This window comes from Jaculus jaculus, chromosome 4 (genome assembly GCF_020740685.1).
Source record: "Jaculus jaculus isolate mJacJac1 chromosome 4, mJacJac1.mat.Y.cur, whole genome shotgun sequence".
Taxonomy (NCBI): Eukaryota; Metazoa; Chordata; class Mammalia; order Rodentia; family Dipodidae; genus Jaculus; species Jaculus jaculus.
Genome location: NC_059105.1, coordinates 80,012,207 through 80,036,068, shown reverse-complemented (window position 1 = coordinate 80,036,068; position 23,862 = coordinate 80,012,207). Strand labels below are relative to the sequence as shown.

Here is a 23,862-nt window from a genome sequence, read left to right as displayed (position 1 = left end):
TTGTGCACATGTGCAACCTTGCATGCTTGTGTCAGCTTGGGCTTACGTGGGATCTGGAGAGTTGAACATGGGTCCTTAGTTTTCACAGGTAAGTACCTTAACCACTAAGCCATCTGTCCAGCCCTGTATCACTTTCCTCTCTTAGCTTCCAGAAAATCTACTAGTTCTTTATGGTCTGGGCCTCAGATGTCCCAAGATGCCACATGAATTACATTTAATTGCTCAAGAAAGCTGCACAGAACAGCTGAGGATCATGAGTAAAGCAAACAGAATTCATGTGTAAGTGGAAAGGGAAGGAAGGAATTGTTGAAAGCTGCCTTTGAAGATGGTAGCATAGATAGTCCCGAGTGTGGGGGCGGGGAGACACAGAGACAGGGCAGGAGCAAACATGAAAGTAAGCACAACGCCCAGACCTATGTCTCAATCTTGCCTCTGCTTGCTGTTATGAACCTTGTGATCCTGAACAAATAACTGAATTTAATTTCTTTTCTTAATAAAGATGTGCTCTTCATCCCTAATTATTTATTATTGTCCAGAAACTATCTTCCAACTTAGGGATGAAGAGCACATTCAATTCCACTATGTCTTGTGTGCTATCGAATAAAAATGGTAATGAATTCTAAGAACACAGTTCCAAGTAAGATAGGGAGCTGGGGAGATGTGTCAGTGGTTAAGAAAATTGCTTGCAAAGTCTGATGGCCTGGGTCCAGTTCCACAGTGCCCAGGTAAAGCCAGATGCACAAAGTAGCACATGAATCTAGAGTTCATTTGCAGTGGCAGGAGGCTGCCCATTCTCTATGTGTCTCTCTCCTTTCTTCTCTCTCTCTCTCTCTCTCTATCCCTCCATCCCTCTCAAATAAATATTTAAGAAGTAACATAGGACAAAATCATTTTCAAAATGTATTAATGGGGCTGAAGAAATGGCTTAGTGGTTAAGGTGCTTGCCTGCAAAGCCTAAGGACCCAGGTTCAATTCCCCAGTACCCATGTAAGCCAGATGCACAAGATGGCACATGCATCTGGAGCTCATTTGTTTGCAGCATCTGCCTCTCTCTCAAATAAAAATAAATACATAATATGTTTTAAAAAGACATAAATGATCACTAATTTATTAACTTTTAAGCTACTTACCTTGGCGAATACACTGATTTCTCATATCTTCTATGCTTTCCACTTTGAGGGCTTCTTGTAGAAAAATGTAGCAGCTGTCTTGGAACTGAACCCAGGTGGATGAAGGACAGTCTATTTTGCAGAAAGGAAAATACTGTTAACATGAGTTCCTGAAGATAAGAATATTTGATATTAAAATTTTATATATACACATATAGCCATTTTCCCTTGCAAAATCTTTGTTAAAATTTTTAAATGTTTGAGTAAATAAAGAGGGGAGGGTGGGTTATTGAAAGAGGGTATGAATAAGCCATATGGAAACCTACTTTTTTGGACACCCAGGAGATATTGATTGTTACTAGAAAAATTTCGGTGCCAGGGATGGGATACCTGTGAGTTGTTGGCCAGGGAGGTCCCTGATGCCCCCAGAATATTACAAGCCATTTCCAAGGCTTTTAATTTCCCACCAGGAGTAGATGGAAAGGCCCTTTTGTTTAAGTCTCCACATACTGCAAGTTTACTGAGAACTCTTGCTGGTGCTCAGCTGAAAACCTCCTCCATGTAGGCCAGCTGGCTGAAAGCTGAAAAAAAACCTATGCTACATGCAGCCTTACAGGAGACAGAAATCATCAGTGGAGATAAAATATTAAACACCACAAGCCTTAAGTTTGGCTAGCCAGGCCAAATGAGCCAACAGATAAAATAGTGTCGTGACTGTTATGGGGGAAACTAACTGCTCTCTAATGGGACTGGAGGCCTGCTCCATGGGAGGGAATACATACATGCCTGATACTGAAAACCCATGATGGGGGAGGTCATGAGCCCTAAGGGTGTAATGCCTGCTGGTATCTGGCTAAATACATATATTATGCTCACAAACTGCCCAGTAAGCACTTCTCTTAATGTTCATATATAAAATTAATATTATGCTACTATATTAATGCTACTCTCACTTTTGGTTAGAGAAATTTCTCTTTTCTGATGGCAGTGATCTCTTGGATGACTCAAAGGCACCATAGTGCTGAGAAGAAGTTACAGGGGAATGCTCTGTACTGAAACATCTTTATCACAACTTCCAAGGCTCAGGAAAGTGGTGGCCAAAAGAATATAAGCCAAAGGAAGGATAGGACTCCTTACAATGCATTCTTCCAGACACAAGATGGCCTGGATATCCATGACCTCACAATGCCTGACACTGCCAACACAAGACCATCATAATAGGAGGAAAAGATAATAATATCAAAATAATAGAAAGACTAAATGAGGGGGAGCGGATATGATGGAGAGTGGAGCTGTGAAGGGGAAAGTGAGGGTGAGGGAATTATCATGGTTTGTTGTCTATAATTATGTTGTCAATTAAAATTTTTTTAAAAAAGAAAAAAATTAAAATGTAAAAGGAATTTGTTTCTCTTCACTTTCCATGTGAAAGAAAAGAAATATGTCAATGATTCTTTTTTGACTTCAGAGTACAAGGTTACAAGTCACAAGGTTACAAGTCAAAAGTCTTTTGACTTATAACCTTGTACTAAATAGCAATTCAGAACATATGCATTATAGCATTGTTACCAAGCCAACAAACTAACAGGGATATCAACCAGTAAGAACTAAAGATTTCTTTTTCAAACATATCTTTGTAATATATTGAGTTTTACACAGTTCTTTTATTCAATTATACCTTCAAGAACAGAGAACAAATATCAAGATTCAGAATATTCAGACAAATTTAGTATTACATAGGCAAACAAGATTGCTGTTCCAGCCCCCTTTTTTTTTGCTCCAGCCCCCTTTGCTTTTTTGAGACAGGATCTCACTATATGTTCAAGGCTGCCCTTGAATTTATGGTCTCCTGTCTCTGCCTCCCAAGTGCTGGGATTATAAGTATGTGTCACCACACCTCCTGAGATTGGTATTCTTAGGAATGTTCTTAATTTAATATCTTGCCAAGACAGATTCTTTTTTTTTAAAAGTAGTATTTATTTACTTATGGAAAAGAGAGAGAGAGAGAGAGAGAGACAAAGAGAGAGAGAATGGGCATGCCAGAGCCCCTAGCCACTGAAAATGAACTCCAGATGCATGTGCCATTTTGTGCATCTGGCTTTACGGGGGTACTAGGAAATCAAAACAAGATCCTTAGGCTTTGTAGGCAAGTGTCTTAACCATTGGGCCATGTCTTTTCTGCTACTGCTATAGTAGAGACATTTCCATCTCTACATTGGTCTCTTTTTGCTCATTATGAAGATGTATTTAAGCTGAGGCTCTAGAATGTCATTAGTTAGCATCATAAAGAAATGTAAGTTGGCCTATAAGAGCTTGAAAGTTCCATTGACCAAAATAGGAAAAAAGAAGAACTTTATTTAATGCTAGTAAATATGAGAGCACAAAATGTTGTTTACATATTCCCTTAGGTTTATATGAAATCAGTAAGATCTTACCTATGTACCTTTTAAGTTTTATTTATTTTTAAGTTAAGTAAGGATATATTAGAAAAAAAGAGAAAGTAAAACAAGAAGTAAAAGTGAAGTACAAGAGCTCCCAAGCCCGGAGGGGTCCTGATCCAGAAGCCCTTAAATTTTAGTTACTGACAATTTTATACAGGCATAAAGTGTATTTGGATTATCATCATTTCTGATTACTTTCTTTTGCCCCATGCCCCATCTCCCTCCCACTGAATTCCTTTCTAACTAGTTATCTGGTTTTTAAAAATTATTTATTTGAGAGAGAGAGAGAGAGGAGGAGGTAGATAGAGAGAGAATTGGTGCACCAGGGCCTCTAGCTGCTACAAACTCCAGACACATGCACCACCTTGTGCATCTGGCTTACGTGGGTCCTGGGGAATTGAACCTGGGTCCTTTGGCTTTGAGGGCAAGCACTTTAACACTAAGCCATCTCTCTAGCTCTATTTGTTTTAAAAATATTTTTATTTATTTATTTGAGAGACAGAGTAAAAGAGGCAGACAAAAAGACAGTGAGTATGGTTATACCATGAGCTCCTGCCACTTTGTGCATCTTGCTTTGTGTGATTACAGGGGGACTGAACCAGGGCTCTCAGGCCTTCAGACTTTCCAAACAAGCACCTGTAACCACTGGGAAATCTCTCCAGCCCCCACCAATGAGTGTAGCATAGGAGATAGATATTGGCTAGCCAGCTTAGGGTGAAAGAAATCCCAAAGTGAATACCTTTCACTTTGCTAAACTTGGGAACTGTCCTTGGGCCTATAAGGGAAAATCCACATCATTTCACTTTATTACAGGTCAAAAACATCAGAAGCATATATCCTTTCCTTATCTCTGCTCTTTTAAAGAGTCCTTCCACTCCCTTCCTAGAGAATTACAAAATCTCTGACCACAGACTCCTAGCATCAGGAGTTAAACCAGCCACCCATTCATGGGCTCATAAATAAAAACCAACCTGAGTCTCCAGGTAGGCTTCTTAAACCCTATCTTGCCTCCCTGCACAAGAGTTATATCTTCCTTCCTTCCTGTAAGTTCCCTTTCACTTTAAGCTCTTTCCCCTTAAAGCTCTAAGTTTAATAAAATCTTCTGGAACTTTATCCTCTGGTCTGTGAATTTAGTTATTTGAATTCATAAGATAAGCATCAAGGAACACCCCTAAATTATTGGTGCATTGGTATATGTTGGTACATTGGCAGAGGAACCCCCAAATTCCAGTATCACAAGTCTTCATTCTAGTTTAATGTCTTTCTTTTTCGTGTGTGTGTATGTGTGTGTCACTTAGTTTAAGCAGGGTTGGTTGCATGATCATGGATGAGAGTTCTATACCAGAGCATATGCAACTTACCAGTGGCTAGACCACTGAAGAAAATGGCTTGCTCTTCCCTCACAACCATTAGCTACCAATAACTCAGAGAAGACTAGGGGGCCTGATATTCCTTCTCTCCCATCTACGATGAAATACTGATGGGTGCAATGTTATGTAGGTCTTATGCAGGTGATGACAATCACTGTGGGTCATGAATGCAGTGCCTTACCATGTCTGAAAGACAGTGTTCCACAGCACTGAAGGAGATAGCAAATCTGTTTCTTGAAGCTTTCAGAAATTCAACACATTACTGCTGAATGCCAAGGAGCCTGCCCGGAGTTCACAAAACTACCATAAGTCTGTTGACTTATAACCCTGGGGAGCCAGATCCTAGCTGGTACCTGATGGGCTATCTCAGATGAAAGGCGTTTACTTCCTCTGCTACCTTATCCCCCTCCCTCCACCCTCTCTGCTAGATAAACGCCTCTGGCAAAAAGCTGCCAGAACCATAAACATCAGAATTCTTTTTTTTTTTTTCTTTTTTTGGTTTTTGAGGTAGGGTCTCACTCTGGTCCAGGCTGATCTGGAATTAACTCTGTAGTCTCAGGGTGGCCTTGAACTCACTGTGATCCTCCTACCTCTGCCTCCAAACATCAGAATTCTTAATGGCCATAAATTTAGTTACAAATAAAGACAGTATACATGAAACATGACATCATGACAGTGGCTAGCCAATGTTAGACATGACAAAGAACCTGAAACATGACTAAAAAGAGACATCCTTTTTCTTAAGATTTTAGCTATATTTTAACTTGATGAGGACTTAAGTTAATTTGATATTTTTAATTTTGTATGAGTGTCCACTTATGAGCCAATGTTACCATATCAACAATATAGACTATATATTTGTACTCTTAGACACAAAGACTATTACAAAAACCAAATGGATTTTGTAGCTTTTAAATATATCATTTTTTCAGTTCTAAAGTCAAATTGTTATCCTGATTATTTTCTTTAAAGTATTAAGTAATCTTAAAGATAAGGCAACAGCTGCTTGCATTTTGAATTTAAAAGGGACTTTTTTGTTTTGTTTTGTTTTTCAACGTAGGGTCTCGCTCTAGCCCAGGCTGACCTGGAATAGTCTCAGGATTGCCTTTAATTCACTGTGATCCTCCTACCTCAGCCTTTCAAGAGAAGACTTGAACATGAGAGAGGGGCCTGTATACCCTCCTTGAAGGCAAGGAGTTGATGGGCAGTTCTATTAACTTTGACTAGTATTGAGGAGCAGTCAGGGATGGCTATGTCCATTGTGGCCACTAAGTGTCCTGATGTTCATAGATAGATTTTAAGATGATATCAAATTGCTAAAATCAGGTTCCCAATATATTTAAAATGATTAACCTCTGTACTTTTGGATTTATGCTTGTCCATGCTTACTATAGCAATAGACATATTTGAATGCCAAAGTTTAATCCTATTTATAACATTGCCTTCTGAATATTTATTAAGACTTAGATCTTCAAAGAAGTGATTAATTTGGGTTAACTGACAAAACACAGAAATGTTGATCTGCTTTGTCTATATTTATACCTGTTAAGATACAATATACATGCTTTCTGTTAAGTCACAGCTTCTTGGGTTTTAAAGTTAATTTCTAAATTTTATAATAAGAAGGGTAACAAAAGGAATCATCAAAATTAGAATTATAAAGTGTGTTTTTAGTTAAGAAGGTTAAGAGAAAGGGACATATTTTTGGATCAGAAAAGATTTGTAAGATAACAGATTGTTCCAAAAAAGTAGAAGGTTAAGGTCGATTGTAAAAAGGCTGTAGAACTGAAACATTAAAATGGTTTAAGTTGCTTGTGATAAAATGGGTTAACATGATAAGGAGGGTCTCTGTATTTTCTCTCACCTTAATTGTTTATATAATTCAGATTTAACTCTTTATAGTAATTTGGTAAATTTTTTATATTGCCATGTCTCATATCAAGATTAAAATTCAGCCAGATGTGGGGGTATATACCTTTGATCCTAGCACTTGGGAGGCAGAGGTAAGAGGATTGTCATGAATTTGAGGTCACCCTGAGACTACATAGTGAATTCCAGGTCAGCCTGGGCTACAGTGAGACCCTACCTCTAAAAAAAAAAAAAAACAACAACAACAACAAAGATTAAAATTCAGGTATATATAGGTTTCCTACCATGTTAAACTTTGACTACTGGAAAAACTGAGTCATTAACAATACATTTTATTTATAAATGTATTATATTATAAATTAAATTATGTTATTAAATTAGTATTAAATTATAAATGTATTAAAAATACATTTTAGCTAGTTTTGTTTACTTGTTTAAGCTTTATCTAAGTGTGAGATAAAAGTCAAGGGCACAATATTGATGTAAAGGACCTTCTGGACACTCAGAAAAATTGGGACACCTTTACAGTTCCATCAATTCATCTTAGAGTATCCTATACAAGTCTAGTTCCATGTACCTGGGTCCTCTTTTGACTATTCTTCAAGGCCTAAAAGTCAACAAGAATAGAGATCTCAATACCCCAAAAGAAACTCTCTGTCCCACTTCAGATTGGACAAGTCAGATTCAAACTGGCATCCATCTCCTGACAGAACTTGGGGTCTCCACTTTTAAAAAAGGGGAATGATAGATGTATAGATAGACTTTAGACTTGGATGTCATTAAAATACAAACTCAACTTCTATTGTCCCTGGTAGCATTGAAAGGGAAAGAGCCACTGCCTTGTGACCAGAGGTCTGGTCCTTAATAGAAATATAGAATGTGTTCTAATGATAGTTTAAAGTTAAACAGAAGGAACTCAAAAATTAAGGAAAAAAATAATCAAACAATCCACTCAAAAAATGGGATGAACTGAATAGGGAATTATCAATTCAAAAAATACAAATGGCAAAAACTCACTTAAGAAACTGTTCAATATCCTTAACTATCAGGGAAATGCAAATTAACTATGAGATTCCACTTTACTCCAGTCAGGATTACAATCATTAAAAAAATCAACTGACAATAAATGTTGGCGAGGATGTGGGGAAAGAGGAACCTTATTCACTGCTGATGGGAGTGCAAACTTGTACAACCACTATGGAAATCAATATGGAGACTCCTGAAAAAGATAGAAATAAAGCTATCAACTCACCCAATCATTCCTCCACTGGGCATGTACCCTAAAGGCTCCACTCTTCACTGCAGAGATATTTGCTCAACCATGTTTGTTTCTGCTAAATTCACAATAACTATGAACTGGAATCAATCCTGATGCCCTTCAGTTGACGATTGGATGATATAAATGTGGTACATATACACAATGGAATTCTACTTAGCAGTAAGAAAAAATGACATAATGAAATTGTAGGAGAATGGACAGACTTGGAACAGATCATACCAAGTGAACTTACACAAGCACAGAAAGACAAATATCACATGTTCTCCCTCATATTTGGTTCTTAACCTAGAACAGATTGAGTTGCAGGAATACCTGACAGCCAGCTTGAGGGACAGATAATAGTGATGGAAGTGTTTCAGGGAAGTAAAATGGGAGGGTAGGGGGAGATACATACAAAACTAAACCCAAAAGGAATTGGTACCATAGAAACCTTCCTCCTAGATATCCAACTAGAAGATTACAACCTTCAATAGAAGTATGAGGGGATCATTTGGTCAGAAGGGTCCTGGAGAGGATGGGATGAAGCCTAACCCCAAAACATTTGACTCTGGCTTACAATTTCCAGTACCAAAAAGTGGTTACAATCCACACTGAGCTATTGATTGGAGAGAACTACAAGGTCCCCAAAACATGACAGACTTCTATCAAAGCACTTGATTACCCACGTGAGATAAAAAGTAAGATCCTATTTCTGAATATACCACATGCTACCAAAATAGAACATCAAGAGATCTGGCTGTAATCTGGAAGGAAACCAGTTCCCAGATGCCCTGCCCATATGGTGCTAAAAAGCACTCCATGAGCTGCTGGGGGAAAACGACTAACAATGTTGTATGCTAGCAGGATACACTGCTATATGAAAGCAACCAGCCTGACAAGATGCACACACCTATGCAATGGTGGCACCCAGATTAGGTAGGTAACCAATGGTTTACAGATTAGCAAAGAGATCTGTTCAGTGGAAAGGAACCCATAGCTGGAAGAGGAAGCTGAGTCAGAATCCTGTGGAGACCAAGTGGACTCCAATAAGAAGTTCCTCCTAGTCTTTGGCCAAAAGAGAGGCTAGATCCATCAAAATCTCTCTTAATTAACAATGCTTATTCCATTTAACCTATGCTGACCTCAATCTCCACTGGAAAACCTGTTTTTCTTTTTCAGAAGAAAGTGAAAACCAGGGAGATAAACAACCTCTCACACATCAGCCAGGACCCAGGTGAAACTATAGAGGATTTGGTAAGATGAGCAAGATTGCTGCTTCCAAGGTGAGTCTGACAACCATAGCCAGGGTGATGGAAATAGACACTGAAGATACTCAAAATGCATCAAAGCAGAAATCCAGAAGCTTCTGGCAGTTCCACACTGAAGAAGACTTGAAACACAACCACTATGGCTCTGGGAATTTTGCAGAAGAGGGTGCAAAAGATTGTAAGAGCCAAAAAAAAAAAAAAAGGGAAGAAATATCTAGAGACATTGGCCCCCATCCTACAATGACTGACTGCTCCTCTCACAACTCATAACCCAAAGCCCCATGGCTAATGCCAACAATCTCACTGAAGAGGGACCTCAGTGGAATGGGGGCAGGGAGAAGGGAACTGATGGTACCAATACATGATGTGTCCATACAAAGTTTCAACTTAATAAAAAAAAGTTAAACAGAATATAACATGAGCATATTATTAGATATTATTAAATTTCTAAAGTCAAAATTCAAGTCTTCTTAAATAGAATTCTACTCTTAAAATGTTTACAAAATGTCTGATTCTGCTACCACAATACATCTTAGATATTACTCTACTTTTACTTCTTGTGCTCAAAAATAATTAAATTATATCTAAATGCTAAGTTTATATGTTGTCCATCTTATAAAGCATTTATTTTGTTTGGTAAAATATCTGTATATGATAATGGTTTTCTTCAATATTCTGTTCTTAGTGCTAGAGAGATGGCTCAGCGGTTAAGGTACTTGCCTACAGGGCCTAATGACCAAATGTACAAGATGGCATGGAGTTTGCTCGCAGTGGCTAGAGGCCCTTGTGTGCCCATACTCTCTCTCTTCCTCTCTCTCTCTTCCTTCTCTCCTTGCTAATTAATAAATAAAAATATTTTTTTTGGGCTGGAGAGATGGCTTAGCGGTTAAGCGCTTGCCTGTGAAGCCTAAGGACCCCGGTTCAAGGCTCGGTTCCCCAGGTCCCAAGTTAGCCAGATGCACAAGGGGGCGCACGCGTCTGGAGTTCGTTTGCAGAGGCTGGAAGCCCTGGCGCGCCCATTCTCTCTCTCTGCCTCTATCTGTCTTTCTCTCTGTGTCTGTCGCTCTCAAATAAATAAATTTAAAAAAAAGAAAAAAAGAAAATGTTTAAAAATATTTTTTAAAATTCTGCTCTTGCCGGGTGTGTGCCCATACTCTCTCTCTTCCTCTCTCTCTCTTCCTTCTCTCCTTGCTAATTAATAAATAAAAATATTTTTTTAAATTCTGCTCTTGCCGGGGCGTGGTGGCACATGCCTTTAATCTCAGCACTCACGTGGCAGAGGTAGGAGGATTGCTATGAGTTCAATGCCAGCCTGAGACTACATAGGGAATTCCAGGTCAGCCTGGGCTAGAGTGAGACCCTACCTCAAAAAACCAAAACCAAACCAAACAAAAATTCTGCTCTTATATGTTTTCCCATAGGGTCAACTTTTATTTGTTTGCTATAAACTTATTCTAATAGATTAAAAACTGGGCATATTTATATAAAATTTTATGGTGCCTATAAAATAAAGAACTGATAATAAATTATCAAGATAAATAAAACTTTTAGCTTTTCCAGCTTAAGCCATTTTCAGTTAGTTTTTCTAAAGTTAAGACCTTTGTGATCTCCATACCAAATAAGTAAAAACTATTTGCCATATATATTAAAGACTTATAGAAAACTTTTGTTTTGTTTTTTATTTTTATTTTTTTGTTTTGTGAGGTAGGGTCTCACTCTGGACAAGTCTGACCTGGAACTCACTATGTAGTTTCAGGGTGGCCTCGAACTCATGGTGATCCCCCAACCTCTGCCTCCTGAGTGCCAGGATTAAAGGCATGTGCCACCACACCCAGCTTCTTTTTTTGTTTGTTTGTTTTATAGAAAACTTTTTTTTCTTTTCACAATTTTTATTAACATTTTTCATGATTATAAAAAATATCCCGTGGTAATACCTTCCCTCCCCCTGCCCCACACTTTCCCCTTAGAAATTCCATTCTCCATAATATTACCTCCCCATCTCAATCATTACATACATACAATACCAACCTATTAAGTACCCTCCTCCCTTCCTTTCTCTTCCCTTTATATCTCCTTCTTAACTTACTGGCCTCTGATACTAAGTATTTCCCTTCTCATGCAGAAGCCCAATCATCTGTAGCTAGGATCCACATATGAGGGAGAACATGTGGTGCTTGGTTTTCTAGGCCTGGGTTACCTCATTTAGTATAATCCTTTCCAGATCCATCCATTTTACTGCAAATTTCATAACTTCATTTTTCTTTACCCCTGAGTAGAACTCCATTGTATAAATGTGCCACATCTTCATTATCCACTCATCTGTTGATGGACATCTAGGCTGGTTCCATTTCCCAGCTATTATAAATTGAGCAGCAATAAACATGGTTGAACTTGTAGTTCTAAGGAAATGGGATAAGTCCTTAGGATATATGCCTAGGAGTGCTATAGCTGGGTCATATGGAAGATCAATCTTTAGCTCTTTTAGGAACCTCCACACTGATTTCCACAATGGCTGGACCAGATTGCATTCCCACCAGCAGTGTAGGAGGGTTCCTCTTTTTCCACATCCCCACCAACATTTATGATCATTTGTTTTCATGATGGTAGCCAATCTGACAGGAGTGAGATGGAATCTCAATGTAGTTATAATCTGCATTTCCCTGATGACTAGTGACGTAGAACATTTTTTTAGATGCTTATGTGCCATTCTTATTTCTTCCTTTGAGAATGCTCTATTTAGCTCCATAGCCCATTTTTTGAATGGCTTGTTTGATTCCTTATTATTTAGCTTTCTGAGTTCTTGGTATATCCTAGATATTAATCCTCTATCAGATATATAGCTGGCGAAGATTTTTTTCCCATTCTGTAGGTTGCCTCTTTGCTTTTTTCACTGTGTCCTTTGCAGTGCAAAATCTTTGTAATTTCATGAGGTCCCAGTGATTAATCTGTGGTTTTACTGCTTGAGCAATTAGGATTGTATTCAGAAAGTCTTTGCCAAGACCAGTATGTTGAAGGGTTTCCCCTACTTTCCCCTCTAGCAGTTTCAGAGTTTCAGGTCTGATGTGAAGGTCTTTAATCCATTTGGATTTAATTCTTGTGCATGGAGAGAAAGAAGAATCTATTTTCATCCTTCTACAGATATATATCCAGTTTTCCCAACACCACTTGCTGAAGAGGCTGTCTTTTCTCCAATGAGTATTTTTGGCATTTTTATCGAATATCAGGTGGCTATAGCTACTTGGGCTTACATCTGGGTCCTCTATTCTGTTCCACTAATCTACATGTCTGTTTTTGTGCCAGTACCATGCTGTTTTTGTTACTATGGCTCTGTAGTATAGGTTAAAATCAGGTATGGTGATACCACCAGCCTTATTTTTGTTGCTCAGTATTATTTTAGATATTCAAGGTTTTTTGTGATTCCAAATGAATTTTTGGATTGTTTTTCTATTTCCATGAAGAATACCTTTGGAATTTTGATAGAGATTGCATTAAATGTGTAGATTGCTTTAGGTAAGATTGCCATTTTCACAATACTAATTCTTCCAATCCAGGAACAAGGGATGTTTCTCCACTTTCTAGTGTCTACTGAAATTTCTCACATGAGTGTTTTAAAGTTCTCATTGTAGAGATTCTTTACTTCCTTGGTTAGGTTTATTCCAAGGTACTTTATTTTTTTTTTATACAATTGTGAATGGGAGTGATTCTCTGATTTCATCCTCTGTGTGTTTGTTGTTAGCATATATGAAGGTTACTGATTTCTGTGTATTTATTTTGTATCCTGCTACATTGCTGTAGGTTCTGGCCAGCTATAACAGTTTGCTAGTAGAGTCTTTAGGGTCCTTTATGTATAGAATCATGTCATCGGCAAATAATGAAAACGTGATCTCTTCCTTTCCAAGTTGTATCCCTTTTATGTGTGTCTCTTACTTTATTGCTATGGCTAAAACTTCCAAAACTATATTAAATAAAAATGGGGACAGTGGACACCCTTGTCTTGTTCCTGATTTTAGTGGAAAAGCTTCCAGTTTCTCCCCATTTAGTAATATATTGGCTGTAGGCTTGTCATAAATAGCCTTTATTATATTGAGATATGTTCCTTCTATTCCCAGTCTCTGTAGGACTTCTATCATGAAGGGATGTTGGATTTTGTCAAATGCTTTCTCTGCGTCTAATGAGATGATCATGTGATTTTTGTCCTTCAACCCATTTATATAATGTATTACATTTATAGATTTGTGTATGTTGAACCATCCCTGCATCTCTGGGATAAAGCCTACTTGGTCAGGGTGAATGATCTTTTTGATATATTCTTGTATTCTGTTTGCCCATATTTTATTGAGAATTTTTGCATCTATACTCATGAGGGAGATTGGTCTGTAATTTTCTTTTTTTGTTCTATCTTTGCCTGGTTTTGGTATGTCTATCCTTTGTAGAAAGGTGAGTTTCTTGGAGACAACCAATTGTAGGATCCTGCTTTTTAACCCAGTCTACAAACCTATGTCTTTTGGTTGGGGCATTGAGGCCGCTGATATTAAGAGATATTATTGAAAGGTGTGTATTTATGTTTGCCTTTTTTTTTTTTTTTTTTTTGTGGTTCCAGTTCTACCTTTGCTCTCTTGTGTTAACTAGTATTTGAGTATTGGCTTGTTTTTTCCAGGTTCCTTATATGTGTGCTTTTCCTTTACTTCAGCATGGAGGATTCTATCAAGTATTTTCTGTAGAGCTGGTTTTGTCTTCAAAGACTCCTTTAACCTGCTTTTGTCATAGAATGTCCTTATTTCTCCGTCTATTTGAATGGATAGCTTTGCAGGATAAAGTAACCTTGGTTGACAGTTGTTATCTTTCAGAACTTGGAATAATTCACTCCAAGCCCTTCTGTCTTTTAAAGTTTGTGTTGAATAATCTGTAATCCTTATGGGCTTGCCTTTGTAGGTAACTTGATTTTTCTCTTTAACTGCTTTCAGTATTTTTTCCTTGGTGTGTGTGTTTGGTAGTTTGATTATAATATGGCAAGGAGAGCTTCTTTCCAGATTTTGTCTGGCTGGGGTTCTAAAGGCTTCCTGTATCTGCATTGGCACCTCTTTCCCAATTTGGGGGAAGTTTTCTTCTATGATTTTGTTGAAGACACCTACTATGCCTTTGGAGTGGAATTCTTCTCTTTCTACTAGGCCCTGAATTCTTATATTTGATCTTTTCATAGTGTCCCAAATATCTTGAAATTCCCACTCATACTTTTCTATAAATTTGTCTTTCTCTTTGTTGGACTGTATTAGATCTGCCACCTGGTCTTCTACCTTAGATATTCTGTCCTCTCCTTCATCCATTCTACTGGTGAGATTTTCTACAGAGTTTTTAATTTCATTAACTGTGTTCTTCATTGCTAGTAATTCTGACTGGTTTTTCTTTATTATTTCTATTTCCTTATTTATGTCTTGTATTGCTTTCTTTATTTTAATAAATTGGTGTCCTGTGTCTTCTTTCATTTCTTTGATTCCTTTGATTTCCTCTTTGATTCCTTTGATTTGTTCTGTGACTTCTTTGAACATATTTACAATCATTCTTACAATCATTCTTTTGAAATCTTTCTCAGTCATTTCCTCTAACTCATTCTCACTGGAGGTCATTTCTGATGCATTTATATTGTCTTGCTTTTTAGTGTTTCTTGTGTTATAATGTATATATTTTTGCACCTTGGATTAAGTTAATGCGTGGATTTTCTATCTAGCTGGGTATTCTTAGCTGTATCAATTGATTTGATGTTATATATCTTCAGGGTAGGAGCTTAAGGTGTTAGGTGTAGCCTTTAAGACTCTCAGAGTATCTACAAAGGGGTTGAGTGTCCCTGCTATGGGAGTATTCAAGTAGGCTGAGTGGAATAAAATACAGGTAGATTCTAAACTTTAACTAAAAACTGTACACATTCAATCAAAAACAGCACTGAGTATTTATGCAAGAGTATTTATTATAACAACCAGATCCTCTATCAACAAAGAGGTTAAGATTTCTGGTCTGTTGAGGGATGCAAGTCAGCTTGTGACCAAGTGAGACCCTTCCCTGGTACAATCCCAGTTACCTTTTTGGATGGTTTTGGTCTCAGTCAAGTTGGTGGCTGGGTCGTTGGGCTGCTGTTCTGATTTGTAGAGCTGGGCACTGGCTTTTCCTGTGGAGCAAACTGAGCCTGGCAACTGTGGCCCTGCAGATCAGCACCCCAGCTGCTGGAACCACTACTGCTGCTGCTGAAGCTGCTGCTGCTGTGGCTGCCACTGCTGGGACCGCCGCTGCTACCGCTGAAGCTGCTGCTGCTGCTGGATCTGTTGCTGCTGCCGCTGGAGCTGCTGTTGCCAGGGCAGGAGTTGCTGATGTTCCTGCCGGACTCTGCTCCTGCTTGGGTCCCGCTGTCGTCTCAACTTGATGTGGCCAGGTCCCGGGACCGCTGCTCTGTTCGCTGGAGCTGGGCACAGGCAGTGGGAGAGGGGAGGGAGCCACAGCTGCTCTAGTTCTCTCGCTGTTCCACATGGCTTCTACCTTGTGATCTGCTCCTCTGTTGTGCATTGCCGCTCTCCTTTCATGTTTCTAGTGTTTGTGGAGAGCTCTGGTGTGAGTGGAAGCTTCCCTCACCTGGCTTTTCCTGCAGCTCGAGCTGAGTCTGGCAGCTTTCTGATGCGCTGCCACTGCTATGGTCGGCAGACCTGCTGGGGCCACTTTTGCCAGCCTGTGCGGGCTCTGGATGCTCTGAATCTCTTCTTCTTCTCCACTGCCGTTTCAATTTCCTATACACCTCACTTTTTAGTAAAAGTGTGTATTTTGCTGAGTTTTTTTTGTTTTTTTCCCCCCTAGGCTGCTTTGGCGTGGGGCCTATGCTGCCATCTTAACCGGAAGTCTTCTTACAGAAAACTTTTAAACCTGATAGGTAAACTTCAAAATTGATTTCTTAATTTCTATCATATTTCAATTTCAAACTGTTCAAAATATTTCTTTTTTTTTTTGTTTGTTTGTTTTTGGAGGTAGGGTCTCACTCTGGTCCAGGATGACCTGGAATTAACTCTGTCATCTCAGGGTGGCCTTGAACTCATGGCAGTCCTCCTACCTCTGCCTCCCGAGTGCTGGGATTAAAGGCGTGCGCCACCATTCCTGGCTCAAAATATTTCAAATATTACTTCAAAACTAGTTTCTTTTTTTAAAAATATTATTTATTTATTTATTTGAAAGGGAGAGAGAGAGAATGGATGCTCCAGAATGTCCTGCCACTGCAAATGAACTGAGGACTTGTGGGCCACTTTGTGGGATTTAAGTGGGGTACTGGGGAATCATACCCATGGCAGTAGGCTTTGCAAGCAAGCCCCTTTAACCACTGAACCATCTCTCCAGTCCCCAAAACTAGTTTCTTATGCTTCTCACCTCCACCTTACCTAAATCGAATGTTTGTTTCCAGAAATTTTGGTTAACTCTTCTTATCTAAGTTAAGAATGCTTTCTTTCTTACTTCTACAGACAAACATTCCTTGTATCCTTACCTACTGCCTATGTTGCTAATTTCATTCTTAAATATAATACTCATGTGTCACTTGTAAATGTCATGTCACATACAAAAAATTCATATAGAGATGTATATGACCAGATCATAATGGCTAATAGATTTTGCATGATCTAGGAGCTTCTTTCATAATGGCTCTGACATGTATCACTGTTCTGAAGAGTTGCCTCCTTGCCTGCTCAGCATCAACTACAACAGACTCTAGAAGAAAGCCCCCTAGCCATGTGGGACAAGTCATGTAGGCAAAACACAAAGCGAGGGTTGAAAGATGAGAAACCAAAAACTGAAGCTCTCAGAAGCCACATCACTGTTGCTAGAACTTCAGCAATGGACTGCAGCAATTGTAAAGAAGTACATGTTACTAGTTCAGAGCCGAAATTGTTTTGGGTGATATTAGCCTTTTAAAATAGTCAACTTATTAACTTTTTCTGTACATGATCTGACATCTTTGTGAGCAGCTAAGACACCTGTTACTCTAAGTTAAAATTCTCATAGCTATGCTACCTTCAAGATAAACCTATACCTGTCTCTAAGATATAAATTTAGGGCTGGAGAGATGGCTTAGTAGTTAAGCGCTTGCCTGTGAAGCCTAAGGACCCCGGTTCGAGGCTCGGTTCCCCAGGTCCCACGTTAGCCAGATGCACAAGGGGGTGCACGCGTCTGGAGTTCGTTTGCAGAGGCTGGAAGCCCTGGCGCGCTCATTCTCTCTCTCTCCCTCTATCTGTCTTTCTCTCTGTGTCTGTCGCTCTCAAATAAATAAATAAATTAATTAATTTAAAAAAAAATTTAAAAAAAAAGATATAAATTTATTCTCCTCTATGATAGGGCTCCTCACTCAAACTGGACCAAACTAATAGATTGTTTTATATAAAATTATCTAAATGTGAGATGTAAGCTTTCCTTAGCCTCTTGCTGCCACATTTAGTAGTTCATTATTATGGTGGTTTGATTCAGATGTCTGGCTCCCACAACAGGATTTGGGCTTATTACTTAAACTTTCCTCTGCCTCACTTTCCTTTATTTTTAAAATAGGGATGAAAATAGTACTCATCTGAAAAGGGTTTTGTGAAAAGTCAGACTAGGTACTTGGATGCCACAGTGAACAAAAACAGAACATGTTCCTGCCCTCCTAACAGCTTACATTCTAGTTGAGGTGGAGATACAAAAGCAGCAGAAGTAAAATAATAGGTTAGGTGGTGTGCTAGCAATCTATTGTTATGTAACAAATGAGCAGCTTAAATAAGAAACATCTCACACGTTGTTCTTGGTTAGGAACTTGGAAGCAGCTTAGATGGGTGATTCTGGCTGATTATTCTAATGCAGTTGTAGCCTAGATGTTGTTAGGGCTGCAGCCATCCTTATACTGAACTACAGCTGGATGATTAGGAAAAAGCCACACTTCTATTGATGGTGAGTTGATATGGGCTGTGGTAGGAGATTTCAGTTTATCACCAGATGGAATTCTTCACAGGAGTTCTGGGGCTTCCTTATGTATCATGGTTTAAATGTGAAACAATCCCCACAGTCCCTTGTGTTTTGAATACTTGGTTACTCAACTGTTGGAAGTCTTGGAGGTTGTAGAACTTTTGGGAGGTGGTGGGCTGGCTGAAAGTAGTGGATATGTGGGAAGGGCTTAAGGTTTATAGCCCAGGCCCTCTTTCTTTCCTATGTTTCCTGGTCTGTTGATATATCAGTGATTAGGAGCTTGGTGCTCCTGCCACCACGTTGTCCCTGCATAATGGACCATCTTATCAGACTGTAGGCCCAAATAAACCTCCCTCCACTAAGTTTCTCTTGACAGGTGCTTTATCACTGTAGTGAGAAAAGTAACAACTAACATCAGTACTGAGAATTGGTTATTTCTTAAGCTTTCTGAACTGGTTTATGGAAGAAATATGAAAGAGTTTGGAGCAATAGGCTCCAGTAATCCTAGAATGTTATAAGCAGAGCTTAACAGTGATTCTAGCCGGGTTATGGAAGACTAGACTGCCAAGAAAAGTACAGACACCTCAGGTTCAGAGAGGAATAGGGTTCTGTGGTAGTTTGGATGGATGTCCCCCAGTTGATTCAAGAGTTTTATTAAAGCTTCTTGGATTTCCAGCTGCTTGGCTGGAAGAGGGGTCACTGTGGGTGGATCCTACAGTCCAGCCCTAAGGTGTGGGGGTGGATCTGGAATTCCATTGTAAAGATATGAGAGTGTTGAGCTCTGCCTGGGGTTCTTGGCATGTGCTTGTTTGTGGTGCTGCTGGTGGTGTTTCTGTCTGAATGGACCTGTGAAAGGGGGCCAGCTTCTTCTATCATTATGGAATTTCCCCAGGATCTGTAAGCTTCAATAAATCCCTTCTTTCTCCTATAACTGTGTCTGGTCTGAAGGTTCATGCTAGCAATGTAAAACTGACCATGACAGAACTGGCACCAGAGAGTGGGTCGTTGCTGTGCAATAAAACTGACCATGTGGATTTCAGTCTTTTGGGACTTCTGTTTTGTAAGAATGGGCATGGACTTTGTTCTTGCAACTGAAGATGCCTTCCAGAGTGGTGAGCCAAATGTTATGGGCTATTCTGATGAGAATTTGAAGCAGAGAGAATTATATTTGGAGGCTTGGCTTATGAACTTTCTAAGGTGAAAGAAAGTCAACAGAAAACTTGGCTGGAACTGGGCTACTGGCATATGGGCTGGCTGCCTTCTGTTGCTCACGCCCAAAAAGTTTGATCAAGGTTAAATTTGTATGGACTAATGTGCTTAGCTACCTCCCAGCAATGTGAAATTGACTGTGACAGGCTCTATAAGGACCTGGGCTAAAGGCCATTAATGTTACATTCTGGCAATAAATAAATAAATAAAAATCGGGCTGCATTCTGCCTCTTCCGAAAGTTTTAGTAAGGCTGAATTCAAAAACAACGGACGAATTTGTTTGGCTGAGTAAATTCTGCACCAGTCCAGTCTAATAAAACTCTGTTTTCTCTGTACTGTGATTGCAGGCATGTACCACCATGACAGGCATTTTACATGGCTTCTAGGGATATAAACGCAGGTCTTCATGCTTGCATGGCACACACTTTATTCACTGAGCTATATCCTCAGTCCCACCAGCAAATTCTTTTTTTTTTGTTGTTTATTTTTATTTATTCATTTATTCGAGAACGATAGACAGAGAGAAAGAGAGAGGGAAAGAATGGGTGTGCCAGGGCCACCAGCCACTGCAAAGGAACTCCAGACACGTGCACCCCCTTGTGCATCTGGCTAATGTGGGTCCTGGGGAACTGAGCCTCGAACCAGGGTCCTTAGGCTTCACAGGCAAGTGCTTAACTGCTAAGCAACCTCTCCAGCCCCAGATGTGTAATTTTTAGTCTTTGTTTTTCTCTCTAAAAGTAACTACCATCAAGATAATCTTTATTCAGACATGCTATAAGCCCTTTGGCTACATATTCTTGTTTCTAATCTATTAGAAATTTTGTAAGTTTTAAAAAAATTTTTATTAACATTTTCCATGATTATAAAAAAAAAATCCCATGGTAATCCACCAGCAAATTCTTAAAAGCTGATCAAAAAATCAAAGGAATTGTAAAGTAAAACCCAATAATATTTTCATTTTTTGTTGAAAAAAATAAACATTAACATTTTAAACTTACAAAAATATTCTTGTATTTAATCTAAGATAATTTCCCCTGGAACATTAGTACTCTACCCATGATAGTTAGAAAAAGTGGGATAAACAGATTGAGGATTTAAATTCTTTGAATTTGCCAGGTGTGGTGGTGCATGCCTTTAATCCCAGCACTCAGGAGGCAGAGGTCGGAGGATTGCCGTGAGTTCAAGGCCACCCTGAGACTACATAGTTAATTCCAGTCAGCCTGAGCCAGAGTGAGACCCTAACTCGGAAAAATAAATAAATAAATAAACCCAAAAATAAATTCTTTGAATTCAGTGATGAGCTCAAGCAGAAATAATACAATCTAAAACGAACTGTAATGCAGATATCCTCTCTGCTTTTTTTTTTTTTTTTTTTTTTTTTTGAGGTAGGGTCTCTAGGCTGACCTGGAATTAACTATATAGTCTCAGGGTGGCCTCGAACTCACAGCAATCCTCCTACCTCTGCCTCCTGAGTGCTAGGATTAAAGGTGTGTGCCACCATGCTCTGCCTCCTCTCTACTTTTAAAATCACTCACATTTTCATCCATTTTTATAAAACGAAGTTCAAAGACCCAACAAAAATAAAAGCCCACAAGACAGTGGAATTCCTCCTACTATGCAGTACAAAGCAAGAAGACAGATGAATGAACAATGCACACTCAGAAGGGCTTTGAAAACAAAGCATGGGGATATGACAGCGTGGGGGGGTGTTCAGGGAAGGCACTAGACATATTAGTGAAGATTGGAATGGTATGGGAAGGGGGGCATGCCAACAAGGGGGTACTTAAGTACTCTGTGTTGAAGGAAAGAGGGCATTGGAGTTTCCAGAAGGTCAATACGGATAAACACAGTGAGTGGCAGGAAGGTGGTAAGTGAGGACATAAGGAGGAAGACAGGGATCCTCCATCTAAGGCCTATAGGATATGGTAACGCCTAGATTCTCACCCACATGCTGACCACGAAATGAGGACTTTTCTGTACACGCTTACACTCTCTCATGGAGATCACAATAATCACAGACACAGCCACTGTGAGCAAAACATACCACTACATGGGATCTTGTTAAAGGGATATTATGGCACCTTGCTCAGAAACTTGTTTGTTTATTAGTTTTTGTTTTTTTGAGGCAGGGTCTCACTCTAGCCCAGGCTGACCTGGAATTCACTAAGTAGTCTCAGGGAGGCCTCGAGCTCATGGCAATCCTCCTACCTCTCTGCCTTCCCAGTGCTGAGATTAAAGGTATGTGCACCATGCCTGGCTTTTGCTCAGGATTTTACAGAATATTTTGTCCATTGTGATTTTTTTGTTTGTTTGTTTATTTTATTTTATTTTTTTTGAGGTAGAGGTCTCACTCTATCCCATGCTAACCTGGAATTCACTATTTAGTCTCAGGATGGCCTTGAATTCACAGCGATCCTCCTACCTCTGCTTCCCTAGTGCTGGCATTAAAGGCAGTCACCACCTTGCCCAGCTTCCATTGTGATTTTTGAGCTGATAACTCAATGTAAGTCCACTTTTACTAATAAACTTCAAAACAGTAGAAAACAGTAACAGCATTTCCACTTCAACATTGAATTTATACTTTATGCACTACTATCAGTTTTTTTTGATAATCCCTTGGTATTCAGCTAATTCTGTGGTAACTTTGACAAGCTCTCTCATCATGTATGCAAAAATATGCTCAGTAAACATGAACAGCCCACAAACAGCAGTACTCTTAGGGTGTTCTCTGGTTGCAGTAATTGCCCTATATTTTTTATGACACAAGCAAAGGGAAAGAGACCAGGAAGTACCATGCCTGTGATAGGTACCAGACTCTCACAACAGCCCTATGAAGTGTTATCACGGCCTTACTGAAGTGTAGAGACGCTGGGTAGAAATCAAGGGCAAAGCTCATGCTACTTCCAAATTAATCGTTAAAGCCTCCCGACCGACCGACCGAGAGAAGAGGATTAGCAGCGAGAATTTATCCCCCATTCTCTTCTGCAACGGCTCCTGGAAAGCTTATTTAACCACAGTGGACTTAGGAAAAGCAAAGCAATGAACCCTTCCATAGACGTTTGTTCTCTCTTGTTGGTCAAAACAGCTTCTCAGAACAATCTCGAAATGGATCTCCTTTCCGTGTCTGCCAAGAGTGTGTTGGTTGACTAGACTGAGGCTGAAGCGCGAAAGCATGGGGTGGGTAGGTGGAATGGGCTAAGGGAGTACAGGGGGCTCAGCAAGTGAGGGGGTGCTTAAGGAGGACCCAGAATCAGCCCATTCTTCACGGGCCCTCTAGTTCAGCCTGTCTCTCAAAATTAGTGTGCTGCGTAAAGCGGAGTGAGGAATCTGCACAGCTTGCCGCTGCTACTCAGATGGCAGCAGATGGTATAATTCGCCTCACGGGCAGGTCTAGAGCCCCAACTTTCAGGAAAGGAGCTTTGAGTTTGGAACCGGTCCTGAGCTGCTTACTGTGCCCCATGCTGTGCCTCCAGTACCCAGGGCCCTTAAGATAGTCCCGTCAGCAGGCTTCAAATAGGAACTTACTAAGACAAAAAAAAAAAAAAAGAGGCAGTGAAATTCAAGGGGTGAAGTTTCTTGCACAATCCTGTAATTCAAGCCCACAAGTATTCACTTAGTTCTTGTTTATTTTGCTCTTGGAATTGCTCAATCCACAGTGTCTTTGGAAGGAAATCTTTCCCAGGGGGTCCCCACCATATTTTTGACATGCCTGCCTCCCTGAAAAAACGTGTTTACAGAACAAAAAACACATTCATAGGGGCTGTTTTCCTCGGGAGTCACTCTGGAAATGACTGATCACGTGTAATTTCCAGATGTTCCTTGCACGACAGCAGGCCATAGGCTTTTGCCTTTTTTTTTTTTTTAATTTTAATCACAAGTTTTCAGTGGAATCCAAACTTCGCCTGTACACATCCCTCTCGGATCCAAGGGTTATTTGGCTGAACTGTTTTCCTGTTTGAACAACTTGAACGCCAACCAATGGATGAACGACGCAGCTTGCAGGAGAGGGCCTGCCCCGCCCCCAGGCCCAGCACCCCCTCCCGCTGCGCCCCAGCTGGGGAAATCTCGCTGACGGTCCCCAACGACCCTCCAATACGTCCATAGGGCATTCTATGCTCCTCTGCTCTCTAGCCAAACAGCGGGCTGGGGTCCCTCCGGGCCCAGTGGGTCTGCGCTGAGAATGCACAGTGGGAGAGGGGGCGCTCTTGCATCCGCAGCCATCTCCCTTTCTGGGGGGCGCTCTCTCGACCTACTGGACCAGGAAGGAAGGCGCGAGATGAGCGGGGTCCACGGGTCGAGGGTGAGCAGGGTGGCGAATAGAGGGCCGGGATGGAGCCCCTCTGGTCCGCTGGGGAGGATGGGCGTGGAGCATCGGCGCCCGCA

The 23,862-nt window shown here is 40.0% G+C and overlaps 1 protein-coding gene across 1 annotated transcript in view; it reads right to left on the bottom strand.

The window, feature by feature from the left end:
• The window catches only part of Cd302 (CD302 molecule), a 43,638-nt gene that overhangs the window by 19,623 nt on the left and 153 nt on the right, over window positions 1–23,862 (bottom strand). Inside the window, exon 2 of the mRNA XM_045148290.1 lies at window positions 1,131–1,241. Within this exon, the coding sequence (XP_045004225.1) occupies window positions 1,131–1,241 (111 nt within the window). The remainder of the gene's footprint in view (window positions 1–1,130; window positions 1,242–23,862) is intronic.